Raw genomic sequence first — 21,281 nt, forward strand, 5'->3', positions numbered from 1 at the left:
CCAGCAACAGGGCATAGAGGCCGAGGCCCCCTCTGAACATCTCTTGTCTTGAAAACCCTACAGCAGGGGGTCTCCAAATCTTTTGGGCATGTGGGAGCCTTTGGAATTCTGACTAGATGGCAACAGGGGTGTGTAGGAGGACCTTAACTTTTTGTGCTGGCTGCTGTGAGAGGAATTCATGCAGCTCTATCAAAAAAGCGGGATAGTTAACCCCCCCTCCGCTATTACATAAATCAAATTGAGCTAATATTTACAGAATATAATAGGAAATGTGACAAACGTGTGGTTATGCTCCTGACAATTACTAATTCCGCTCTCTCAAATTGTCTTTCAGGTTCTAAATGGCTTCTAAGAAGTCAGGATCTGACTTTCATGGTAAGTGAAATGCAAGCCTGATTTGGCTGCGGGGGGGGGGGGGGGCGTTCAGAAGGCAGCCGTGTTGGTCTGCAGTAGAACAGCTAGATTCAAGCCCAGGAGCGCCTTGGAGCGAAGAATCCTTGGAGCTTTGATTCTTAAAAGCTTATACTCCAAGAATTTTGTTGGTGCACCAACAACAGAGGGGACAAATATTTAACCATAAAAACAACAGAGTTACATTCCCAAAGATCAATAAAAAAATTGACATCCAAGGCCCAAAGTTATACAATATAAAGGTTATGTCAATACAAAATATGTATATATTTATTACAGGCTAAAATCAAAAACATATATAAGGCCCTGCAATAGCCTACCAAACCAACATGCTCGTGTAAACCTACAACACAAATAGACATAAAATCACAAAATTAGACTTTGACCAAACGCGTTTCAGCCAAATGGCCTTCTTCAGTGGTCAAAACAATCACAATTCCAGACTAAAAATGTACATAGCTTTCTAAAAACTCTTTGACTGTAGGTACGTGGTGTTTGCAGGATGACAATTAATGTATATATAAAGACTTCCTCATCTGTTGTAGTCTTCCACACAAAAGGGAAACTAATACCTGTGTGTATTTCCCTCTTAAATGAGGAGCTGTTATATTTCAGCCATAAAATTGTCAACATCTCATAGTCATAAAGTAGTCTCAAAGTCTGGAATAGTTATAAAGTATTTAGATCTCTAAGGTGCTACTGGACTTGAATCTTGGTTAATGGGGGAGAAGGAGTCTTTTTGGAGGATGAGGCAGATTCTCCGTTGTCAACAAATGATGGAATTCACAGAATCTGTAATGCAGGATTTGAGGTTGCAAGGAAGAGGCAAGGAATTCAGGCCTCTCCGTTGGTGCTTCCTCACCATTGTCTTGTTCCAAAATAGTTTGCCTGAAGAGCCTGATTTCTGCCTGGTGGCCTGGCTACAATTTGGACACTGTGAGCCAGCTTGGCAATAGTGGTTAAGGGTGGCAGACTCTAATCTGGTGAACCGGGTTTGATTCCCCACTCCTCCACATGAAGCCTGCTGGGTGACCTTGGGCCAATCACAGTTCTCTCCGAGCTCTCTCCGCCTCACCTATCTCACAAGGTTTCTGTTGTGGGGAGGGAAAGGGAAGGCGATTGTAAACCGCTTTAAGACTCTTTAAAGGAAGAGAAAAAGCAGGTATAAAAGCCAGCTTCTTTTGCAAGAGACCCTGTCCGAGGCCAGTTTTTCTGGGCAGGCATAAGCTTTGATCTGTAGTGGTCAGGCTGTAGTCAAGGCATGAAGGTCAGCGAACCCAAAAGAGGATGTCGAATTGAGTATATACACAACCCCAGTGTTTCTTATGTTCTGAATGCTGCCTCTGTTTTCTTACATGGCTGCTGCTGTGATTAAAAACTTTAGCAAGTCCCCTCAAAATTCAAATTGACAGTACAGACATAACTTTTTCCGACAAGCAGTTATTTCTGACATAAGGGAGGTCTGTACTTCAGGTTGCTCAGACTGTATTTTTGCATCAAAAATAATGGAAAGTGTTCTAATTGAGTAGAATTGGCCTTGGTTGTGTTCAGTGTTTTCTTGTATACATAAAACTTGGAAGCCTCATTTGGAAGCCAGTGCTATCATTTACTGAACGGTTCATTCCCTGAGGGAAAAATTGCCCCTCGTTCTTAAATGAAATGCGGTTCTTTCGAAACGTTCAGAAAAAGGCATGATGCGGAAGCTGGGAACCCCCACCCCACCCTCCACCCGTCTGTATGAAGCCTATGTTCAATACTAGGTTTGAATGGTGTAAGCTAATAGCATGCCAGAAAGTACTGAAAAGCCCTTTTGTTCTTGCTTTCGTTTGCTGTGACGGCTCAGATGCTGCCTGCTTAGCTTAATCTGGCGTTTTTTTAAATGTCAAGCAGATGCATTTCACGGTACCTATGGTGAAGGAAGTGCTGGGACTTGCTTGCTTGTGGGACTGTGTTCTGTTCTGGAGAAGCTGGGGTAACTGGTCCTCTTTTTGTGGCTAGTACTGGGGCAAGACAAGCAGGGAGGGAACTTGCTTTGGTTACACAGGGATTTCCTGTACCGGCTGCTGAGGCTGTTACCCAGGTGGACTGTTGTTGGTGTCAACACTTGAACACATAAAGCTGCCTTGGTATCCTTGGTCCATCAAGGTCAGTATCATCGACTCAGACTGGCAGCGGCTCTCCAGGGCCTTTCACCTTGCCGACTACCTGATCCTTTCAGCTGGAGATGCTGGGGATTGAACTTGGAACCTACCACTGAGCCACAGCCCCTTTCTGTGGGCCTGTCAGACATCCCGGGCAGGTGAGGGAATACTTGATCTGACCCGCCCTGAATCATAGAATCCTAGAGTTGGAAGGGGTCATACAGGTTATCTAGTCCAACCTCCTGCTCAATGCAGGATCAGCCTAGAGCTGCGTATGTTGACATAATCTTTTTTCTGTGTAGCCGTCGGGGCAGTTTTGCGGCCGGTCAGTCCTGTTAGGTGGGCTGAATGTGTGAGATGCAGCAGGGACAAACCTCACGAATTGTATGTGGTCTCGGCTTACCTGTATTTTCTGCCTTTCACTAACATTATTTATATTTCGCTAACTGTATTTAAATTATTTAAATTTTAATCAGAAAATTTTCTAATTCCGATTTTTGTGGAAACCAGTAGCCCTGTCTGTTGCTCTGTTCATGGGTAGCTAAGGGACGAAAGGAAGGGGGCCGCGAACTCTGAAGGGTCATCTTCTGGACATGGAGTAGGGGGTCACTGGGGGTGTAGGGGGGAGTAGTTGTGAGTTTCCTGCATTGTGCAGGGGGTTGGACTAGAAGACCCTGGTGGTCCCTTCCAACTCTATGATTCTACTGTGTCTAAGCCCCTTGTTCTGCCTTGGTTCTTCTGTGCACACGTGCAGGCAACGCAAACTAGATATACAGGACTCGCTTTGTTAGTGAATTCCTATGGAGACTCAGCATTCCTATTGATGCGAGAGTGTAGATAGCTGCAGAGTTTTGGATTGTAAAGGTTGAGAAGAAATGGGCTGCTTTTTGAGTTTGTTGGCCGCAGACTTTTTTTTTTTTTTTTGCATTACTCTGATTCTGGTCTTTGCCACGGCTGGGGAAAACAGGTGTCTTGTCTTGACAGGTAAACGTGCAGCCTCTGATGTGTGTTTTGCTCCTTCTATTAGGGCCCTTCAGTTACCTTGACGATGTCCCATTCAAGATAGGAGACAAGTTTAAGGCTCCGGCTAAAGTTGGCCTGCCCATTGGCTTCTGCTTGCCTGACTCGCCGCAACTCGTGAGGGAAGCCCAGGTGAGTCTTAACCTGCAGCTCGTGAGTGAGTGGTGGTGACCTGCAATACGGCACGCTCGCTTACCAGTAAGTAAATCTCATTGAACTTGGTGGAGCTTGTGCTGAATGTTGTTAACAGACTACAAACTTGCAATATGCGAAAAAATTTTGACTTCGATTTGGCCTCTCCTGCACTGGTTCTGCTGGATCATTGGCTGGTTTGAGGTCCTTTAAAATAGAATTGCTGCCGTTGATCTGCATGTTCTCCAGTCTTTTTCAGAGCTCCGAAGCAAGAGTTTGCCACTCAAGTCAGGTCTCATAATACTGGAACTCCGGGTCATCTGCTGAAGCTGGAGGGTGAGAGATTCAAAACAGACAAAAGGAAGTATTTCTTCACACAATGCATAGTTAAATTGTGGAACTCCCTACCCCAGGATGTGGTGATGGCTGCCAGCTTGGAGGGCTTTAAGAGGGGAGTGGACATATTCATGGAGGAAAGGGGTATTCATGGCTATTAGTTAGAATGGATACTAGTCATGATGATACTAGAACAGACTGCTGGACCTGATGGACCTTGGTCTGATCCAGCACGGTCTTTCTTGTGTTCTTAATATCTCATGTTCTTAACCAACAGTGGAGTATCTGGAAGCTGCCATCTTAGAAGCCCGTACTCTGCTTGATTAAAGAAGAGTCTAAAGTCGATATGCATTAAATGATACACATTGACTCCTCTTGTCTGTCGCGGGAGCTGGCGGATTGTGCCAACGCCCAGGAATAACCACCAGTACCAGTAGAGCTTGTAGAAAATGCAGTTATTTATTCACAGTGTTATACACACACTCTTTCCACCACTATCTCCCGACACAGACTCACAGAGTCTTACACTTATATACAGATGCCATCTCCAGGCAGCAATTAGTGTTACCTGGCTGAGTCACTCTCCAGGTGCAACTCATCACCTTCAGGCTGAGTCACCCTACAGGTGCAACTCATTAACTCAGTCTCAGGCCTTCTAGGGGCTTTGCAGGTTATTGCATCAGCTTAGCTTGACACTTAGATCCCCTGAATCTAAAACCACCTGTCATTGCTAATATGAACAGACTTGCATATTCTGTCATGTAATACAATAAAGTCAAGGGCTGTTTAATCCGATTCCTAGCAAACGGTATCCAGAAAGGCAGGAAAAAAAACGATCCTTTTCTGTAATGTTGTAAAACAAAGTTTTTAAAAAATCCTGTGTGTTGCCAGGAAACAGACTGTAATTCACAATTCTGTTACCAGCTCCTGTACTTTGAGTGATGCTTCCTTCTGTAAGTCGACAGCATGCATGAGCAAGTGGAGGTCCCCCCAAGCTCCGTGCCAGGCCAGATCATAGAAAGATAGAGCTGGAAGGTACCCCCAGGGTGGGTTATCTAGTCCAACCCCCTGCACAACGCAGGAAATTCATAACCGCCCCCTCCCCACTGCACCAGTGACCCCTTCAAAAAACTTCCAGGAACCCTGGGCCAATCTGGCCTCGAAGAAAATTCCTTTCTGACCCGAGTGCCACGTGGCATTACCCTGGGCATATAAGAAAGGGCCACAAGGGCCGTGGCATTACCCTGGGCATATAAGAAAGGGCCACAAGGGCCGAGCACTGGGTCATCCCTTCCTGCCCTCCCTCTCATGATCTGCCTAAGTGGTTTTGAAGGAGCTGGAGCACGCCTCTCCTCTCCCCCCCCCCCAATTCTACAGCAAGCTCTATCCTGCAAGCATTGTCTCATGACAGACAGCGCAAGTACTTAGGCCAGGGTGTATGAATGACAAAGAGTTATCAGTCTCCCCCACCCCAGGCTTTCTCAGCTGTAGAATGTCATTCATGCATCTGGGAATGTGGGTAGGTGGGTTGTATTTTCAGCCCCACACTGGTGCCCACTAAAGTGAACTGCTTTCCAGTCCTAAATATTTCCTTATGTAGAGGAACAGTGGCTATTAAGAACATCAGAACAGCCCTGCTGGATCAGACGAAGGCCCATCAAGTCCAGCAATCTGTTCACACAGTGGCCAGCCAGGTGCCTCTAGGAAGCCCACAAGCAAGATGACTGCAGCAGCACCATCCTGCCTGTGTTCCTCAGCACCTAATAGAATAGGCACGCTCCTCTGATCCTGGAGAGAATAGGTATGCAGCAAGGCCTTGCTTATGTTCTTATGACTAGTATCCATTTTGACTAAGAGCCATGGATGTGAGGACGATCTGGATATGACATCTGTCACCCCATTGATTGTCAGGATTGATTCGGCTCATCTGGTTGGTTAGGCGGATGTCTCCTACCTCCCTCACTGCCCCATGGGCATCCCTCCTGAAGCTGCGCGCTCGGTGGAAGAGGATGACCATCCCAGATAGGAGTGTACCATTCTTCGGTCAAGGGTATACAACTAAGAGCCATGGATAGCCCTTTCCTCCATGAACATGCCCACTCTCTTCTTAAAGCCTTCCAAGTTGGCAGCCATCACCACATCCTGGGGCAGGGAGTTCCACAGTTTAACTATGCGTTGTGTGAATAAATACTTCCTTTTGTCTGTTTTGAATCTCTCTCCCTCCAGCTTCAGCAGATGACCCCGCATTGTAGTATTATGAGAGAGGGAGAAAAGCTTCTCCCTGTCCACTGTGTCACCTTTGCTTCAGAGAGGATGGTGCTACTAACCTGTGCCTGGGCATTCCGGCTTTTTCTCTTGCAGTATGACTTCTCCCTGGAAAGGAGGACCATCGAGTGGGCTGAGAACATCAAAAGAATCCAGGCCGCCCAGGAAGAGGCCGAGCGGAAGGCGGAGGAGGAGGAGGCCCTGGTCAATTCCCGGGCGGCCGTGGAGGAGCAGAGCCAGGCCGGCTTTGCGGAAGGCTGCGGGCCTCGGGCTGTCATGCCGCCTCCCATCAACCCCATCCTCGCCAGCCTGCACCACAACTACATCCTGACCCCAACCCCAGCCAGCAACAGCGCCCTGAAGCAGAAGGTCCTGAGCCCGCTCCACACCAAGGCCGACTTCAACCCGGCGGACTTCGAGTGCGAGGAAGACCCCTTTGACAAGCTGGAATTAAAGACACTTGACGACAGGGAGGAGCTGAAGAACATTCTGCAGATCCACGTCGGCACGACGGGGCCGGTTGTGGCCCAACCGGGAGACAACAGTGGTGTTTCCAGAGCGTTGCCTGAGTCCGTGTTGCAGGGCCAGGAAGTCCTGGCCACGTTGGACCTCAAGCCCCTCCACAAACCGAACGGCCTGATTGCCTTGCCACAGCTGGGGGGCCACGAAAAGATGTCGCTGTCTTCCAAAGTGTCCCTCTCTCCCGTGACATCCGTGAGCAATATCAAATCTCTCTCGTTCCCGAAGCTTGACCTGGATGAGAGCGACTTGCAGACGGCGAAGCTCACGAACGTGTACCGCAGCGCCAGCTGCCTCCGCAACGGCACTTTCCTCAGCTCGTTGCAGAGCAAAGCCGGCGAACTGAATGGGCACCGCGTGGCTGGGCTGTCTGAGCTAAATGTGGACAGTGGCCCAGAGACACGGACTCTGTCCTCCACGTCCCTACTGCCTTCCCTGCCCACTTCAGTAGCGTGTACAGAAGAAACTCCCTCTCTCACCACGGCCACAGTGGTAAGTGCTGCATGGGCTACAATGCTTCTCTCTGGCCCGCCAAGAGGGCAACGGGAAGGAAGTAGACTGGACAGGGGCTATTTAAGATCCTGTCTTAACGGACATTCGGTGTTGTGTATAAATGATTTGGATGAAGGAATAGAGGGGATGCTTATTAAGTTTGCAGATGATACTAAATTGGGTGGGGGTAGCAAATACAGTAGAAGACAGAGCCAGGAAACAAAATGATCTTGACAGGCTGGAGAATTGGGCTAAAACTAATAAAATGCACTTCAACAAAGATAAATGTAAAGTTCTGCATTTAGGTAGGAAAATCAAATGCATAATTATAGGATGGGGGAGACTTGTCTGAGCAGTAGTGTGTGGGAAAAGGATCGTTGGGTCTTAGTAGACCAAACACTGAACATGGGTTAGCAGTGTGATGCAGTAGCTAAAAAGGCAAATGCGATCTTGGGTTGCATAAACAGATATACAGTGTCCAGATCACGCAAAGTGATGGTATCGCTTTACTCTGCTCTGGCTAGACCTCACCTGGAGTACTGTGTTCAGTATTAAAAAGGTAAAGGTCCCCTGTGCAAGCACCAGGTCATTCCTGACCCATGGGGTGACATCACATCCCGACGTTTCCAAGGCAGACTTTGTTTGCGGGGTGGTTTGCCAGTGCCTTCCCCAGACATCTTCCCTTTACCCACAGCAAGCTGGGTACTCATTTCACCAACCTCGGAAGGATGGAAGGCTGAGTCAACCTTGAGCTGGCTACCTGAAACCGACTTCCGTCTGGATCGAACTCAGGTCGTGAGCAGAGCTTTTGACTGCAGTACTGCAGCTTAACACTCTGCGCCACGGGGCTCCTCGTGTTCAGTATTGGGCACTGCAATTTAAGAAAGATGTAGACAAGCTGGAATGTGTCCAGAGGAGAGCAACCAAGATGGTGAGGGGTCTGGAGACCTATGAGGAAAGGTTGAAGCAGCTGGGTATGTTTAGCCTGAAGAGAAGATATGATAACCATCTTCCAAGTACTTGAAGGGCTGTCATATGGAGGAGGGTGCCGAGTTGTTTTCTGTTGCCCCAGAAGGTCGGACCAGAACCAACGGGTTGAAATTAAATCAAAAGAGTTTCCGTCTAGACATTAGGAAGAATTTTCTAACAGAGTGGTTCCTCAGTGGAACAGGCTAACTCTTCATCATTTCAGGCAAAAGCTCTGTTTAACAGGCTGCCTTTTAAGATGAATATTTAAATTATTTTCTTAGTGGGCATGAGGAAAGGTATTGGTGGGCGCCACGGTGCCCATGGACATCATGTTAGGGACCCTGGCTGCATTCTGTTACTGACGTTCTGTGTATCCATCCCGCTAAGGGTGGAGGCACTTTTCTCTGATGCAGTGAGCTTTCCCTGGGTGCCACGAAATCCTCGTGTGTCTGGGGGAAGGCTTGTTGCATAAGAGGAGGTGCCGACCTTTCTAGAATGGATCTGCCAGGACCCAGCCTGCTGCTGTGGAAGTGACTAGCGGGGTTTGCTTGCTCCCTGATTGAGTCGGTTTTGGCCAGGCTGCTCAGGAAACCTGAGATGTGCTGTGAGTCCGGGTCGGGCTTGTTGTATTCTCTGTCCCAAGGAGCGATGACAGAACCCTGGGCGGGGGCTGTTCGCAGTCCTCCCGCCAGCTGAAACCTTGCAGTGGGTTGAGAGTGGATTTCTCTGTAGAGATTATCCTGGTTCTTTTTTTGTGTGGATTAAGCTTAACTCTACGGTAAAAATAACTTCCAGGTCACACTGAGGCCTCTTTTCCTATAATACACGGCTTTGTTTGAGAGTCTCTGGACACTTAGCTGCTTTCCCTGTAATGAAGCCAGTTTGGCTCACACCTTTCTCATTAGCTCTCTGTAGACTCCTGCCTTCCTCCTCGTGGAAATCCGGTTTAGGGGGAATAGACTTTCTCATGGGACCTGGTTCTTTTCCTGTACCTCTGGCATGTTGACTCTGCTTGTCTCGCGATGGTGCTTGCACAGTCGATGCTGGCTGTTGGCCCAGCCAAAAAATTCAGCACCTTCAACTCTGTGATTGCCTTGGGGGGAGCCTTTGAAGTGAGGCGGCCAAGCCAAGTCTTAAAGAGCCTCCCATAGACGGTTTCCATTTTAGAGCTATGGAATAAGCAGAAGGCCCTTAGAGAGCAACATCTGGCCACCATATACATTTTTTTTGGTCAGCCCTCTTTAGAATTATAGACTCATAGAGTTAGAAGGGACCACCAGGGTCATCTAGTCCAACCCCCTGCACAATGCAGGAAATTCACAACTACCTCCCCCCCACACACACACACAGTGACCCCTACTCCATGCTCAGAAGATGGCCAAGATGCCCTCCCTCTCATGATCTGCCTAAGGTCATAGAATCATAAAGTAGAACAATAGAATCTTTATTCCATTCTTTATTTTTGCTTTGGTAAGAAGAAGAGTTGGTTTTTATACCCCGCTTCTTCTCTACCTTTAAGGAATCTCAAAGCAGCTTACAGTTGCCTTCCCTTCCTCTCCCCACAACAGGCACCTTGTGAGGTAGGTGGGGCCGAGAGAGTTCGGAGAGACTAGCCCAAGGTCACCCAGCAGGCTTCATGGGGAAACCAACCCAGTTCACCAGATTAGAGACCGCCGCTCTTAACCACTGTACCATGATGGCTGTCCGAACAGAAAGTCATCAAAGTAGTGATGGCCATGAGCACAGATGGGAGGGGCCATGGCTCAGTGGTAGAGCATCTGCTTGGCATGCAGGTGGTCCCAGGTTCAATCCCCAGCATCTCCAGTTAAAGGGACTAGGTGAGTAGGTGATGTGAAAGACCTCTGCCTGAGACCCTGGAGGGCCACTGCCGGTCTGAGTAGACAATACTAACTTGTATGGACCAATGGTCTGATTCAGTATAAGGGAGCTTCATGTGTTCAAACAGATGGCTTTAAAAGGGGATTTGCGGGGGAGAGGTTCATCAATGGCTACTAGCCGTGGTGACTAATGGGAACCTCCATGCCCAGAGGCAGTCAACCCCTGAATATCAGTGTCAAGGAGGGAACATCAGGGGAAGGCCTCGGCCTCTGTGTTCTGTCTGTTGGGCCCTCTGTGTGAAACAGGGTGCTGGACTAGAAGGACTGCTGGCCTAATCCAGAAGGGCTCTTCTTTCAAATTATGCTCTGGGCTCAGCTTTTGAAAAGAAGTGTTCTGGGATCAGAGGCAGTTAATTTTGACCTCCTGTTAAACTACACTTCAGAAGCAGAAGCTTCTGGAAGACCTGCATCGTGAAACAGGTAGTCGGGGTAGGGGGGGAACCATGGAAGGCAGTGGCATTTCCCCCCCTCCAGCCTCATCTTGCGCTTAAACTGGCTCCCTGCCCTGACTGAGCTGCTTTGGTCACGCTGATCCACATGATGGTCATCTTAAGGCTAGGCTTGTTCCAACAGTACACAGAGAACTGCCTTGAAGACAGTCCAGAAACTTCCTCTGGGGTAAAATAAAGCAGCTTGATCGCTATCCAGAGTTAGCTGCCGTACCAGCGTGGTGTAGTGGTTAAGAGCGGTGGTTTGGAGCAGTGGACTCTGATCTGGAGAACCGGTTTTGATTCCCCACTCCTCCACATGAGCAGCAGAGGCTAACCTGGTGGACTGGGTTGGTTTCCCCACTCCTACACACGAAGCCAGCTGGGTGACCTTGGGCTAGTGACAGCTCTGATAGAGCTCTCACAGGGTGTCTGTTATGGGGAGGGGAAGGGAAGGCGATTTTAAGCCGGTTTGAGTCTCCCATACGTGGTAGAGAAAGTCGGCATATAAAAACCAACTCTTCTTCACCTCCCTCCTCCTGACGCCTGTGGTCTGCTGGTGACATTGGCTTTCTGTCCATTTCTGGATTCAGTTCCCGCTTGATGGCTTAGGACCCATGTAGTTGCAGGACCCCCAGTATGGACCTCTGCAGCAATTAGGTTTGTCCGAGAATCCACCTTATGCCGAGTTCTTAAACCAGCCTCTTCTCGTGCAAGGGCTTTTTCGGTGGTGGCACCTAAGTTGTAGAACAGCCTCCCTGACAATTTTGTGCTTCTAACAGTTGGGCAAGGCAGAGTTGTTTAGGCAGGCTTCTAATTGAGGATCGGATCTTGTTGGGGATAGCAGCGGCCAGCTGCCCAACTGCGTTTTCAGTATTAAACTGGTTTTTTCCTGTTGTGCTCTTTAAATTTTTCACTGTAATCTGCTTTGAGTCCTTGTTGGGAGAACGGTGGGTTTAGAAATCTCTGCCGAACTGCTCCACCCCTGGGCCTGACAAAGGGAGGTTTGGTTTTCAAAACCTCACACTCTGAAAGTCAGTGTTGGTCTCTCAGGCGCTCCTGGGCTGAACTGGAGCTCTTCTACGGCAGACCAAGGCAGCCACCCTACGGAAATGATCCCTGAGGCCCGGCACAGCCTTTTTCTCCACCTGTAAAATGGGAGTATTAATTACCTGCTAATCAGAGTCATCATCTCAGTGAACGAGTTTAGGCTTAGAGCTTTGAGATGAGCCGGGATCCTGTAGTGAAAATATGATAGAACAGAGGATACAGCTTCAGCCTGCGGGAGAGGGATTTACATTTTCAAACACTTTTGTTCTGGGGTGGGGGAGAGAAATCCCTGCAAGTTCTTTTTTTGAACACATTGTGGGAGAAGGTCACATCCAGTCGCCTGTCTGTTAACTAGTGTTCTGCTTGTGGGGAGACCTCGCTGCAGGAAAGTAGGTCATGTTCGTGCAAGTACTCTCCCAGGACAAGTAGAATGGCATCGTTTAAGAGCCTTGGGCTTGATCTTTGTGAGTCGGCCGGTCAAAGCTGTCAACTTCTGTGATTACCAACCAACTCATAGTTTTCTATTTCTTATGTCTGCATGCAAGTGCTCCCTTGTTCGTTTTCCCATGAGAGGCATCTCTCCGAAACTGTCCCGTGGAAGAATCTCCAAAGCATCTACTCTGGAGAAAAGCCTGGTTTGGTCTGCTTTTCTGCGAGGCTGTTTTGCTACGTGTGAAAATAGAAGAGGAGGGTCATTGAGTGTAGACTTCGACAGCTTCGCACCTGAACCAGCCTTTTGGTCATCAGGTTCGATGCAATGAAATGATGCAGCTGTCCCTCTTTTCATTTGACCTTCTAATTCCTGCTGTACGTCTGGGCCCAGAAGGGTGAGGCTGTGGCTCAGTGGTAGAGCATCTGCTTGGCAGGCAGAAGGTCCCAGGTTCAATCCCCGGCATCTCCAGTTAAAGGGACTAGGCGAGTAGGTGATGTGGTTCACCAGATTAGAGACCGCCGCTCTTAACCACTGTACCATGATGGCTGTCCAAACAGAAAGTCATCAAAGTAGTGATGGCCATGAGCACAGATGGGAGGGGCCATGGCTCAGTGGTAGAGCATCTGCTTGGCATGCAGGTGGTCCCAGGTTCAATCCCCAGCATCTCCAGTTAAAGAGACTAGGTGAGTAGGTGATGTGAAAGACCTCTGCCTGAGACCCCGGAGAGCCGCTGCCAGTCTGAGTAGACAATACTGACTTGGATGGACCAAGGGTCTGGTTCAGTATAAGGCAGCTTCATGTGTTCATGTGTTCAAGGGTGTTCTGACGTGTTGGGGGTGTCTGTCATGCTCTTGACCCTCACTCACCAGCAGAGTGTTGCAGCAAAATGTGGTGTCAACCAAGAACTCTGCTCTGTAACTAGAGACATGTCAAAATTCAGATAAATTGTAGTACATCTGGGCTATGATTGGACACAGTGAGGCTACATAAGACAAATAGCCTTTTGTACAGATGGTCATCCCACTTTCCGGTGTTTTACAGGCTACAAAGAAATGCCTGTATAAAAGTCTAGATCCTTTTGAATCGGAGGGCACAGGCTGTGCAAAATTGGGCTTCGTACTGCCGATTCCTAGCAGCTACTCGGCAGCCTCCTAACGTGCTCTTCTCTTTGGCAACGCCCTAGCTAGGGAATGGCTTTCCTCCTGTATTGGCACTGAGGACAATCACTTGCAAACAATTTTGCTGTCTCCACAGGTTCTTGCTTTTGCAACAGCCAAGTCAGGTAAATCACAGTTGCCGTTTTACTGATGAGAGGGGAGAGACAGCAGCAGGCAGGGATATGCCTACAGCCACACAGAGTGAATCCATGCATAGGGGGGAGAAGAGGGTTTGATTTCACATTCAGGCCTAGTTTTGCCCACCGGCACTTGCTGGTGGAAGACTGAATGAAGTTTTCTCTTGCGCCTCTCCTGCTGGAGTTCTGCATTCCACCTTCTCTCTCTCTCTCTCTCCCCCTCCCTCCAGGTAACTCACCAAAGCTTCTCGACATCTCAAGTGCCCAACGCCACCAGCTGTGCGAAATGGCCTGGCAGCCCCACGTATGAAGGCGACCTGCAGGCCCTTTCCTCCAGCGAGAGGCAGTGCGTGGAAACGGTAGTCAATATGGGCTACTCCTGTGGGGATGTCCTGAAGGCGATGAAGAAGAAGGGGGAGAACATAGAACAGGTCAGAGCCATAGAGAGAGTCTGTCTTGCTGCCGGGGTGTGTGAAGGAAGGGTGTCAGATTGGATGGGAACCAGCCTTGGGCCAGGGTGGTGAGATTGGATGGCTACTACCACTCCATATACAGAGGCAGTACACCTCTGAATACCTACCAGTGCCAGGAGTCAACATCAGGGGAAGACCTCGGCATCTATGCCCTGTTGTTGGACCTCCAGAGGAACTGGTTGGCCACTGTGTGAGACAGGATGCTAGACTAGATAGACCCTCACTAGACTGATCCAGAAGGGCTGATGTTCTTATTAGGGGAAGGCCTTAGCCTCTCTGCCCGGTTGTTGGACCTTCAGAGGAACTGGTTGGCCACTGTGTGAGTGAAGATGCTGGACTAGATGGACCACGGGTCTGATCCTGCAGGGGACTTCTGATGTTCTATTCTTAAGGCCTTGGCCTCTCTGCCCAGTTGTTGGACCTGTAGTGGAACTGGTTGACCCACTGTGTGAGACAAGATGCTGGACTAGACAGACCACAGTGTGATCCAGCAGGGTTCTTATGTTCTTATTAGGGAAAGGCCTCAGCCTCTATGCCCTATTGTTGGACAATCTGTGAGACAGGATGCTGGACTAGATGGACCCCTGGTCTGATCCTGCAGGGCTTTTCTGATAAAGTGTTTGTAGCCCTTTGCCTAGCATGCTGCTTCATAGTACCGGGCCTGGGAACTCATATCAGCCCTGAAAGGAAAGCAGTGCTTGAAGTAACTGCTGGCCAGACATTTTCAGAACTTGAGGATGTGGCCATACCAGGGCTGACATGCCTGAGTGTCGCTGGTTCTTCCTGGCCTTAAAGCGATGGCCAAGTTCTGGAAATGCTTGTTGGGGAGTTCAGAGGGTCAGCGCAAAAGAGATCCTAAAAATGCAGCTTTTAAGACTTGGGTTTAGAAGTTTGAGAAGGTCGAATGCACTGTCCAGTAAACTTGGGCGGATGAAGCTGTCCACGTAGGAGGATCTGTTGCCAAGATCCGGTCCTGAGAATCTTCGTTTGGAGAGCTGAGAAAAGGTCCATCTTCAGCATTGTCCTGAGCCCGATATTGCAGGCATAGAAGGTGCCTCAATTCCTCTCTTGGTCTCCTGGCAGGTTCTGGACTACCTGTTTGTCCACGGACAGCTCTGCGAGAAGGGCTTCGATCCACTCCTTGTAGAAGCTGCTTTGGAAATGCACCAGTGTTCAGAGGAGCAGGTAAGGCTTCACCTGCTGGGTGCGGGGCCGTAGAATTGCCAACAAAACCCAGAGACCTCCATATGGGCGACCAGATCCTACAGTGCTGATGCTTTTAAGCATTTCAGATGTGACCTTAAAGAATCAAGTGTGGTGTCGTCTTCAGAAAGGGACATTTCTATGCAGGACTCATAGCTTGGGCTGACTTCCCAGGGCAATGGTCCGTAACGTGGTGCTCTTGGGTGCCGAGACTTTTTAGGAAGTGGGTGGGGCCAGGTGGCTTCTGATTGGCTGTGCAGATTTTTAAAAAACATTGCTTTGGCAGCAGCTGCCTCCACAGCACAAGGCTTTGCGTTGTTATTGAAGTCAAGCTGTGGCAGCCATTTTGCTGCGCCCACCGCTCCATGTCAGAATTCCAAATGTGCCCTAAGGCTCAGAAAGGTTGGGGGCCCCTATCTTAGGGAGATCTTCCTCTCACATTGGAAACTGTTGACTGGGGCTGTGTCCTGTTCGTGGCCACTCCTTAAAAGGAGAATCCAGATTCGTAGCTGGCTCTTAGCAAGCTTTCTTCCAGGTGGGGGTGTCTTTCTAGAAAATCTTTAATGTTGCCTTCCGTTTCCCAACCCCCTTTCTGGCCAGCGTGGTGGACTCTGAATCTGGAGAACCGGGTTTGAGTCCCCACTCCTCCACATGAGCGGCAGAGGCTAATCTGGTGAACTGGATTTGTTTCCCTGCTCCTACACACGAAGCCTGATGGGTGACCTTGGGCTAGTCACAACTCTCTTAGAGCTCTCTCAACCCCCACCTACCTCACAGGGGTGTTTGTTGTGGGGAGGGGAAGGTGATTGTAAGCAGGTTTGAGTCTCCCTTAAGTGGTAGAGAAAGTTGGCATATAAAAACCAACTCTTCTTTTCTCAGACAACAGCACTCCTCCAGCTAATGAGTAAATTTAAAGAAATGGGCTTTGAACTGAAGGACATAAAAGAAGTTTTATTATTACACCACAATGACCAGGACAATGCACTGGAAGATCTAATGACCCGGGCAGGAGCCAGCTGAAGAGAGGGCAGAGGAGCCCGCCCCTGGCCCTGCCAGCCTGATCCTCGCCATCGTCATGCGGCTCTCTCTGTGGGCGTGGAAAGGAGATGGCTGCAAAAACCCTGCCTTCCCAGGAGAGCTAACCCGTTGGCACACAGCCTGCCAGTAGGCCGTTCCTGCTGGAGAGAGCCCAACCCTTCAATTAAAGTTTAAGTGTCCTTTCCTGAGTATTCACCCCCCCTTTTTTTTTTTTTAGCTAGGCCACAGAGAACCTTGACGGGTTGTACATAGTCAGGCCGGGCTAGTTGTTATTTTCCCCCTCCACTGCCACTCCCCCCCCCCAGAAACTCTTGCACTGGACTCGGCTGGAGAAGTAGCCGCTCGACTCAGATCTTTGGGTTCCTTGAAGCTGCTTTCTTGTGTGTCTGCTTGTACTGAAACATGGACTCTCTGTCAAGATTAACAGAGGTCTACCTTGAGTGCAATGGATTTCTCAGTTTTGTTCTGGGGGGAGCGGGGGGGAATCTTTGGTTTGAAAGTTAGAGAAACACTGGTTCTGAAAACTGCCTCTATGCAGAGGGAAGCTGCACCTCTTCCTTTGGTGTTCTGGCCCTGCCTGCCTGCTCTTTGCTGCCCCATGAAGGGTGAAACCAAATCCTCGGTTGCGGGTAAGCTGTGAACCCCCAGACTCCCTTCTTGCCCAGTGGCTACCAGGGCGCAGGGGAGACCCTGGAATCTCTTGGTTGTTCTGTCCTTCCCAGGCCCTTTCTAAATTTACGCGGAAGCTGAAGTGTTCCTGAAAAAATCAGCCGACAGTTTAAAATTAATACTGTGTGAGAAATGGGGAAGTCCTATCTTTCAAGCACTTTCTTTTTAGTATTCACTGCATTGGTTCCATTTGCCATCCCCCCATACACACACACACTGCTATAGTTACATTAATCTATTAAAATCTAGAAATAGGAATCCTACTTTTGGTTTGATTTTGATAGTTTTAAAAAAAGTGTATTATGTTGTACATGGTTAAAGATCTAAATGCATAAAATATTAAGCAGTAGATGACTCTCTGAAGTAATTTGCTAAGTATTTTGGTTCTGCAGAAAGGGATACTAATAAAACTTTTGAAATGCCGCTCACAGTGTCTTGATCTTGTGTTCTAGGAAATCCCAGTCTGAAACAGTTAGAGCTGATTAAATCTCCAAGTTTTCTCAGGGCCAGTTCCTCCAGTTTGTCTCTTCTGGCAGCAGCCATGAGTGGGTTAAGGCAGGGCCAAGTGGGTAAAGAAGAATGGTTTCAACCTCATCAACAGAAAGATCCCTTGCTTGTGAGACTTTCCAAGCTCCTTAGTTTAAGGATCCATAAGTCCTGGCACACTATAATTTCCAGGGAACTTTGGGCTGGAAACTTCCAGGGGGGCAGTTCTAGGGATGAAAAGTCCAAGGAACAGCCTCATCCCCCGCCCCCCCGGGAACATACATGAAGCTGCCTTCTACTGAATCGGACCCTTGATCCATCAAAGTTAGTATTGTCTACTCAGACCGGCAGCAGCTCTCCAGGGTCTCAGGCAGAGGCCTTTCACATCACCTACTTGCGTGGCTCCTTTAACTAGAGGTGTTGCCAGGGATTGAACCTGGGACCTTCTGCATGCCAAGCAGAGGCTCTTCCAGTGAGCCACAGCCCCTCCCCATGGCTCTCCAAGATGTCAGGCAGAGGTCTTCCCATCACCTACTACCTGTGCCTTTTAACCGGAGAAAGGTACGATGGCCCAGAGAGCTTGCTTAGGAGACAAGGTAATAAAAGATCTTGTCTCACTATTTTTAACACTGGTGCTTCAAAACTTGACTCAGAGACAGCCAATAGCGAGATCACCGGTTCCCATCTGACTCGTTTTTACCGTAAGTCATCCTGGAAATTGCTTGCAAGTGACCCAAGGTTGATAGAGAGCGGTCGGCAGCAGTACCCAAGCCTTGTGCTTAAAGATGTGCTCTTGTGAGTTAGTCATAGAGTCGGAAGGTGCCACCAGGGTCATCTAGTCCAACCCCCTGCACAATGCAGGAAATTCACAACTACTTCCCAGTGACCCCTACTCCATGCCCAGAAGATGGCCAAGATGCCCTCCCTCATGATCTGCCGAAGGTCATAGAATCAGCATTGCTGACAGATGGCCATCTAGCCTCTGCTTAAAAACCTCCAGGGAAGGAGAGCTTACCACCTCCCGAGGAAGCCTGTTCCACTGAGTAACCACTCTTACAAAATTCTTCCTAATGTCTAGACGGAAACTTTTGATTTAATTTCAACCCGTTTGTTCTGGTCCGACCTTCTGGGGCAACAAAAAACAACTCGGCACTTCCTTTATATGCCAGCCCTTCAAGTACTTGAAGATGTATACTGATTCAGTATAAGGCAGCTTCATGTGTTCAAGCCTGGTGCTATACCTAGAAGTGGGATTACAGGCAAGCCAAGTTCTCGGGAGGTGGCGGGCTCTCTTTCCCGAGAGGTTTTTAAGCAGAGGCTAGATGGCCATCTGGTAACAAGGATGATTCTGTGAATTTAGCCAGATCATGAGAGGGAGGGCAGGAAGGGATGCGTCAGTACTTGGCTCTCCTGGCCCTTTCTTGCATGGTCAGGGTAATGTCGATTGCCACTCTGGGGTCAGGCAGGATTGGCCCAGGGATCCTGGAGGGTTTTTTGCCTTTCTCTGGGCCTGGAAGAGTGGGGGGAAGGGTAGTTGTGAATTTCTTGCATTGTGCGGGGGTTGGACTAGATGATCCTGGAGGTTCCCTTCCAGCTCTCTGTTTCTGAAGGTGGCATCCCCATCGTCATTTCTCTCCAGCTGCCTATCTCTGGTTTTCTCCTCTGTATGAAATAGGAGCAAATGGTTGGCTAAGCCCGAGAACCGCAGGTGCTGCGGTGGTGCTCAATTATATGGCCTGTCAGTGACATTCTCACTTGTTTAGCAACACTGTATGTGGGTCAGCATCAAAGACTGTCAGCCTCTACTTGCCCGTGGTTGCTGGGTGATCTTCCTTCCCTTCAGCTGAAGTATGATTGGGATTGCTTTGCGGTGGCAGCATCCCACGTGACGCTCTCCGACTGGAGGCTCTTTCTGACCCTGTGGGCAGCATGTCCTACGAGGGCTTCTGGGAAAAAAACCTGACATAATGGTGTCTGCTGCCTCACCGTGAACTACTTTCACAATCAAAACTGGGTTACATGTAATCAGAACATGCTCTTTGACACACTTTGGAACGCTGGCTTGCAAACAGGGTGCTTTTTAAAAATGCAGTAAAATGATTTCAGCAAAAAGGTCAGAATACACACTCTATGCTTGTCACTTTTATACTAACAACTTTACTTTGCAGGCATTTGCATAGTTCCTTGGGACAGGCTCATCTCTTAATGTGCAGAAACGCAACCCCATTCTTAGCAGAAAGAAAAACTGGTCAGCTTTAATAGAAAAGGGCAAGAGTCCAGTAGCACCTTAAAGACTAACAAAAATATATTTTTGTTAAGTCTTTAAGGTGCTACTGGACTCTTGCTCTTTTCTACTACTGTGTGTGTGTGAAGTGCCGTCAAGTCGCAGCTAACTTCTGGCGACCCCTTTTGGGGTTTTCAAGGCAAGAGACAGAGGTGGTTTGCCAGTGCCTTCCTCTGCACAGCAACCCTGGTATTCCTTGGTGGTCTCCCATCCAAATACTAACCAGGGCTGACCCTGCTTAGCTTCTGAGATCTGACGAGATCAGGCTAGCCTGGGCCATCCAGGTCAGGGCTTTTCTACTACTGCAGGCAGACTAACACGGCTACCCACTGTGAATTATGGTCAGCTTTAAGTATTTTACTAATTAAGATGGCCACAAGAGCAGATTGGGCCGAGCAGGTTTGGATCTAAGCTCTGAGACTGTACGGGAGATGATGCGGGATAAAAATGTAAAGACAAATAAAATAAGCGCTGTCCTTCTGCCAGCTGCGTCAGGGAGTACATAAACACTCCAGGGGCTTGGGATGAGTTCTCTGCTAGTGAGCTTTTGCGTGAACTAGCTAAGACAGGACCGGGTGGTCGGTTCACAGAGCCTGCTGGATTGTGAAGGTTGTTTAGAGAAGTCCATGCTCCTGTTGTGCCATCGATCAAGTAAAGGGGCAGAAGTTCCTCTTTCTCCCTCCTCCCCTGGCCTGGAGAGGCCTAGAAAACTACCTGACAAACAAGCTTTGAACATACAAGTAGTAGATTAAAACTGGGGGGAAATCAGTGTGTAAAAGCTTTCACTTTGTGCACCCATTACAGCAACCTGACTTCTCCCAAAGTAGCAAAACCTCTTCCCGGAAAGTCCAGGGACCTGCGATAGTTCACAAGTGAGATCCCCCATCCTCCTTGACGAGCTGAATTTTGTCTCCTGAATCTGACCCCCCCTTCCTTGAAGAGGGACAGATATTATCAAACTGGCTGTGTTAATTATGAGCCGTGGGGGCTCTTCTGTGAGAGCCAGAAGTCAGCTCTGCTGCCCGAACCGGTCTGCTCTGCCCTGAGCAGTTTTTGCAATTAACCCAGTTCTGTGGGGGTTTGTCCCCTATAGTTTTACTTAAATCTTTACATACCAGCTCTTATCAAGGAAATGGCTGCTCCAGCTACTGGCTGATCGCACAGGAGCCAAAGCAGATGCAAAGCCTCTGAATTCCTCTTTGCATTTCGGGCCACAGATGTGGCACCTGCCTAATCCTTGTGGAAGACGGGTATACAAGCTAGCTGTGTCTCGCTGCAACCCTTTTGCATAAAAGCGTTGGTTCAAAGGGAGGGGCAGCACACCACCAGGGCTTGGGGTCACTCCTGTGAGTGGCAACAGGCACCACCCCCTGGCCGCATGCTGCTGCCACCCACCATCTGGCACCAAGCCTCTGTGCTGGAAGCCCTGAAGGAAGCAACCTGGAAATGACAGAATGCAGATAAGCACAGAGTTGTTAGTTGCGCTGCGTTTACCACAGTCTGCCAGGCCTTCGGGTGGCACACCCTGTAGCACATTAACCAATCTTTGCAAGGGACTCGGTGCGAAATGATGCTCAGCTCCCATCTTGGGAAGCTCATCTGTGAAAGCCATTATTGGTGCCAACTGAGCCAAGACGACATGGCGGGAAGAGTCTGTGGTGAACTCAGGGTTCGCGCAGATTCATTGGCACCATTGCAGCATTCGAAAGTAACGTCGTGGGGCTGCCCAGTTGGAGCGCT

The 21,281-nt window shown here is 49.0% G+C and overlaps 1 protein-coding gene across 1 annotated transcript; it reads left to right on the plus strand.

Moving 5' to 3' along the window:
- The first annotated feature begins 333 nt into the window (after positions 1–333).
- On the plus strand, positions 334–16,148 carry UBAP1 (ubiquitin associated protein 1). The gene is made up of 6 exons (XM_056848819.1): positions 334–375; positions 3,580–3,704; positions 6,402–7,316; positions 13,619–13,819; positions 14,945–15,046; positions 15,944–16,148. The coding sequence occupies exons 1-6, from the start codon at positions 342–344 to the stop codon at positions 16,082–16,084; spliced, it is 1,518 nt and encodes a 505-aa protein (XP_056704797.1). The 5' UTR covers positions 334–341; the 3' UTR covers positions 16,085–16,148.
- Positions 16,149–21,281: the final 5,133 nt, after the last annotated feature.

Source organism: Euleptes europaea, chromosome 4, assembly GCF_029931775.1.
Source record: "Euleptes europaea isolate rEulEur1 chromosome 4, rEulEur1.hap1, whole genome shotgun sequence".
Classification (NCBI taxonomy): Eukaryota; Metazoa; Chordata; class Lepidosauria; order Squamata; family Sphaerodactylidae; genus Euleptes; species Euleptes europaea.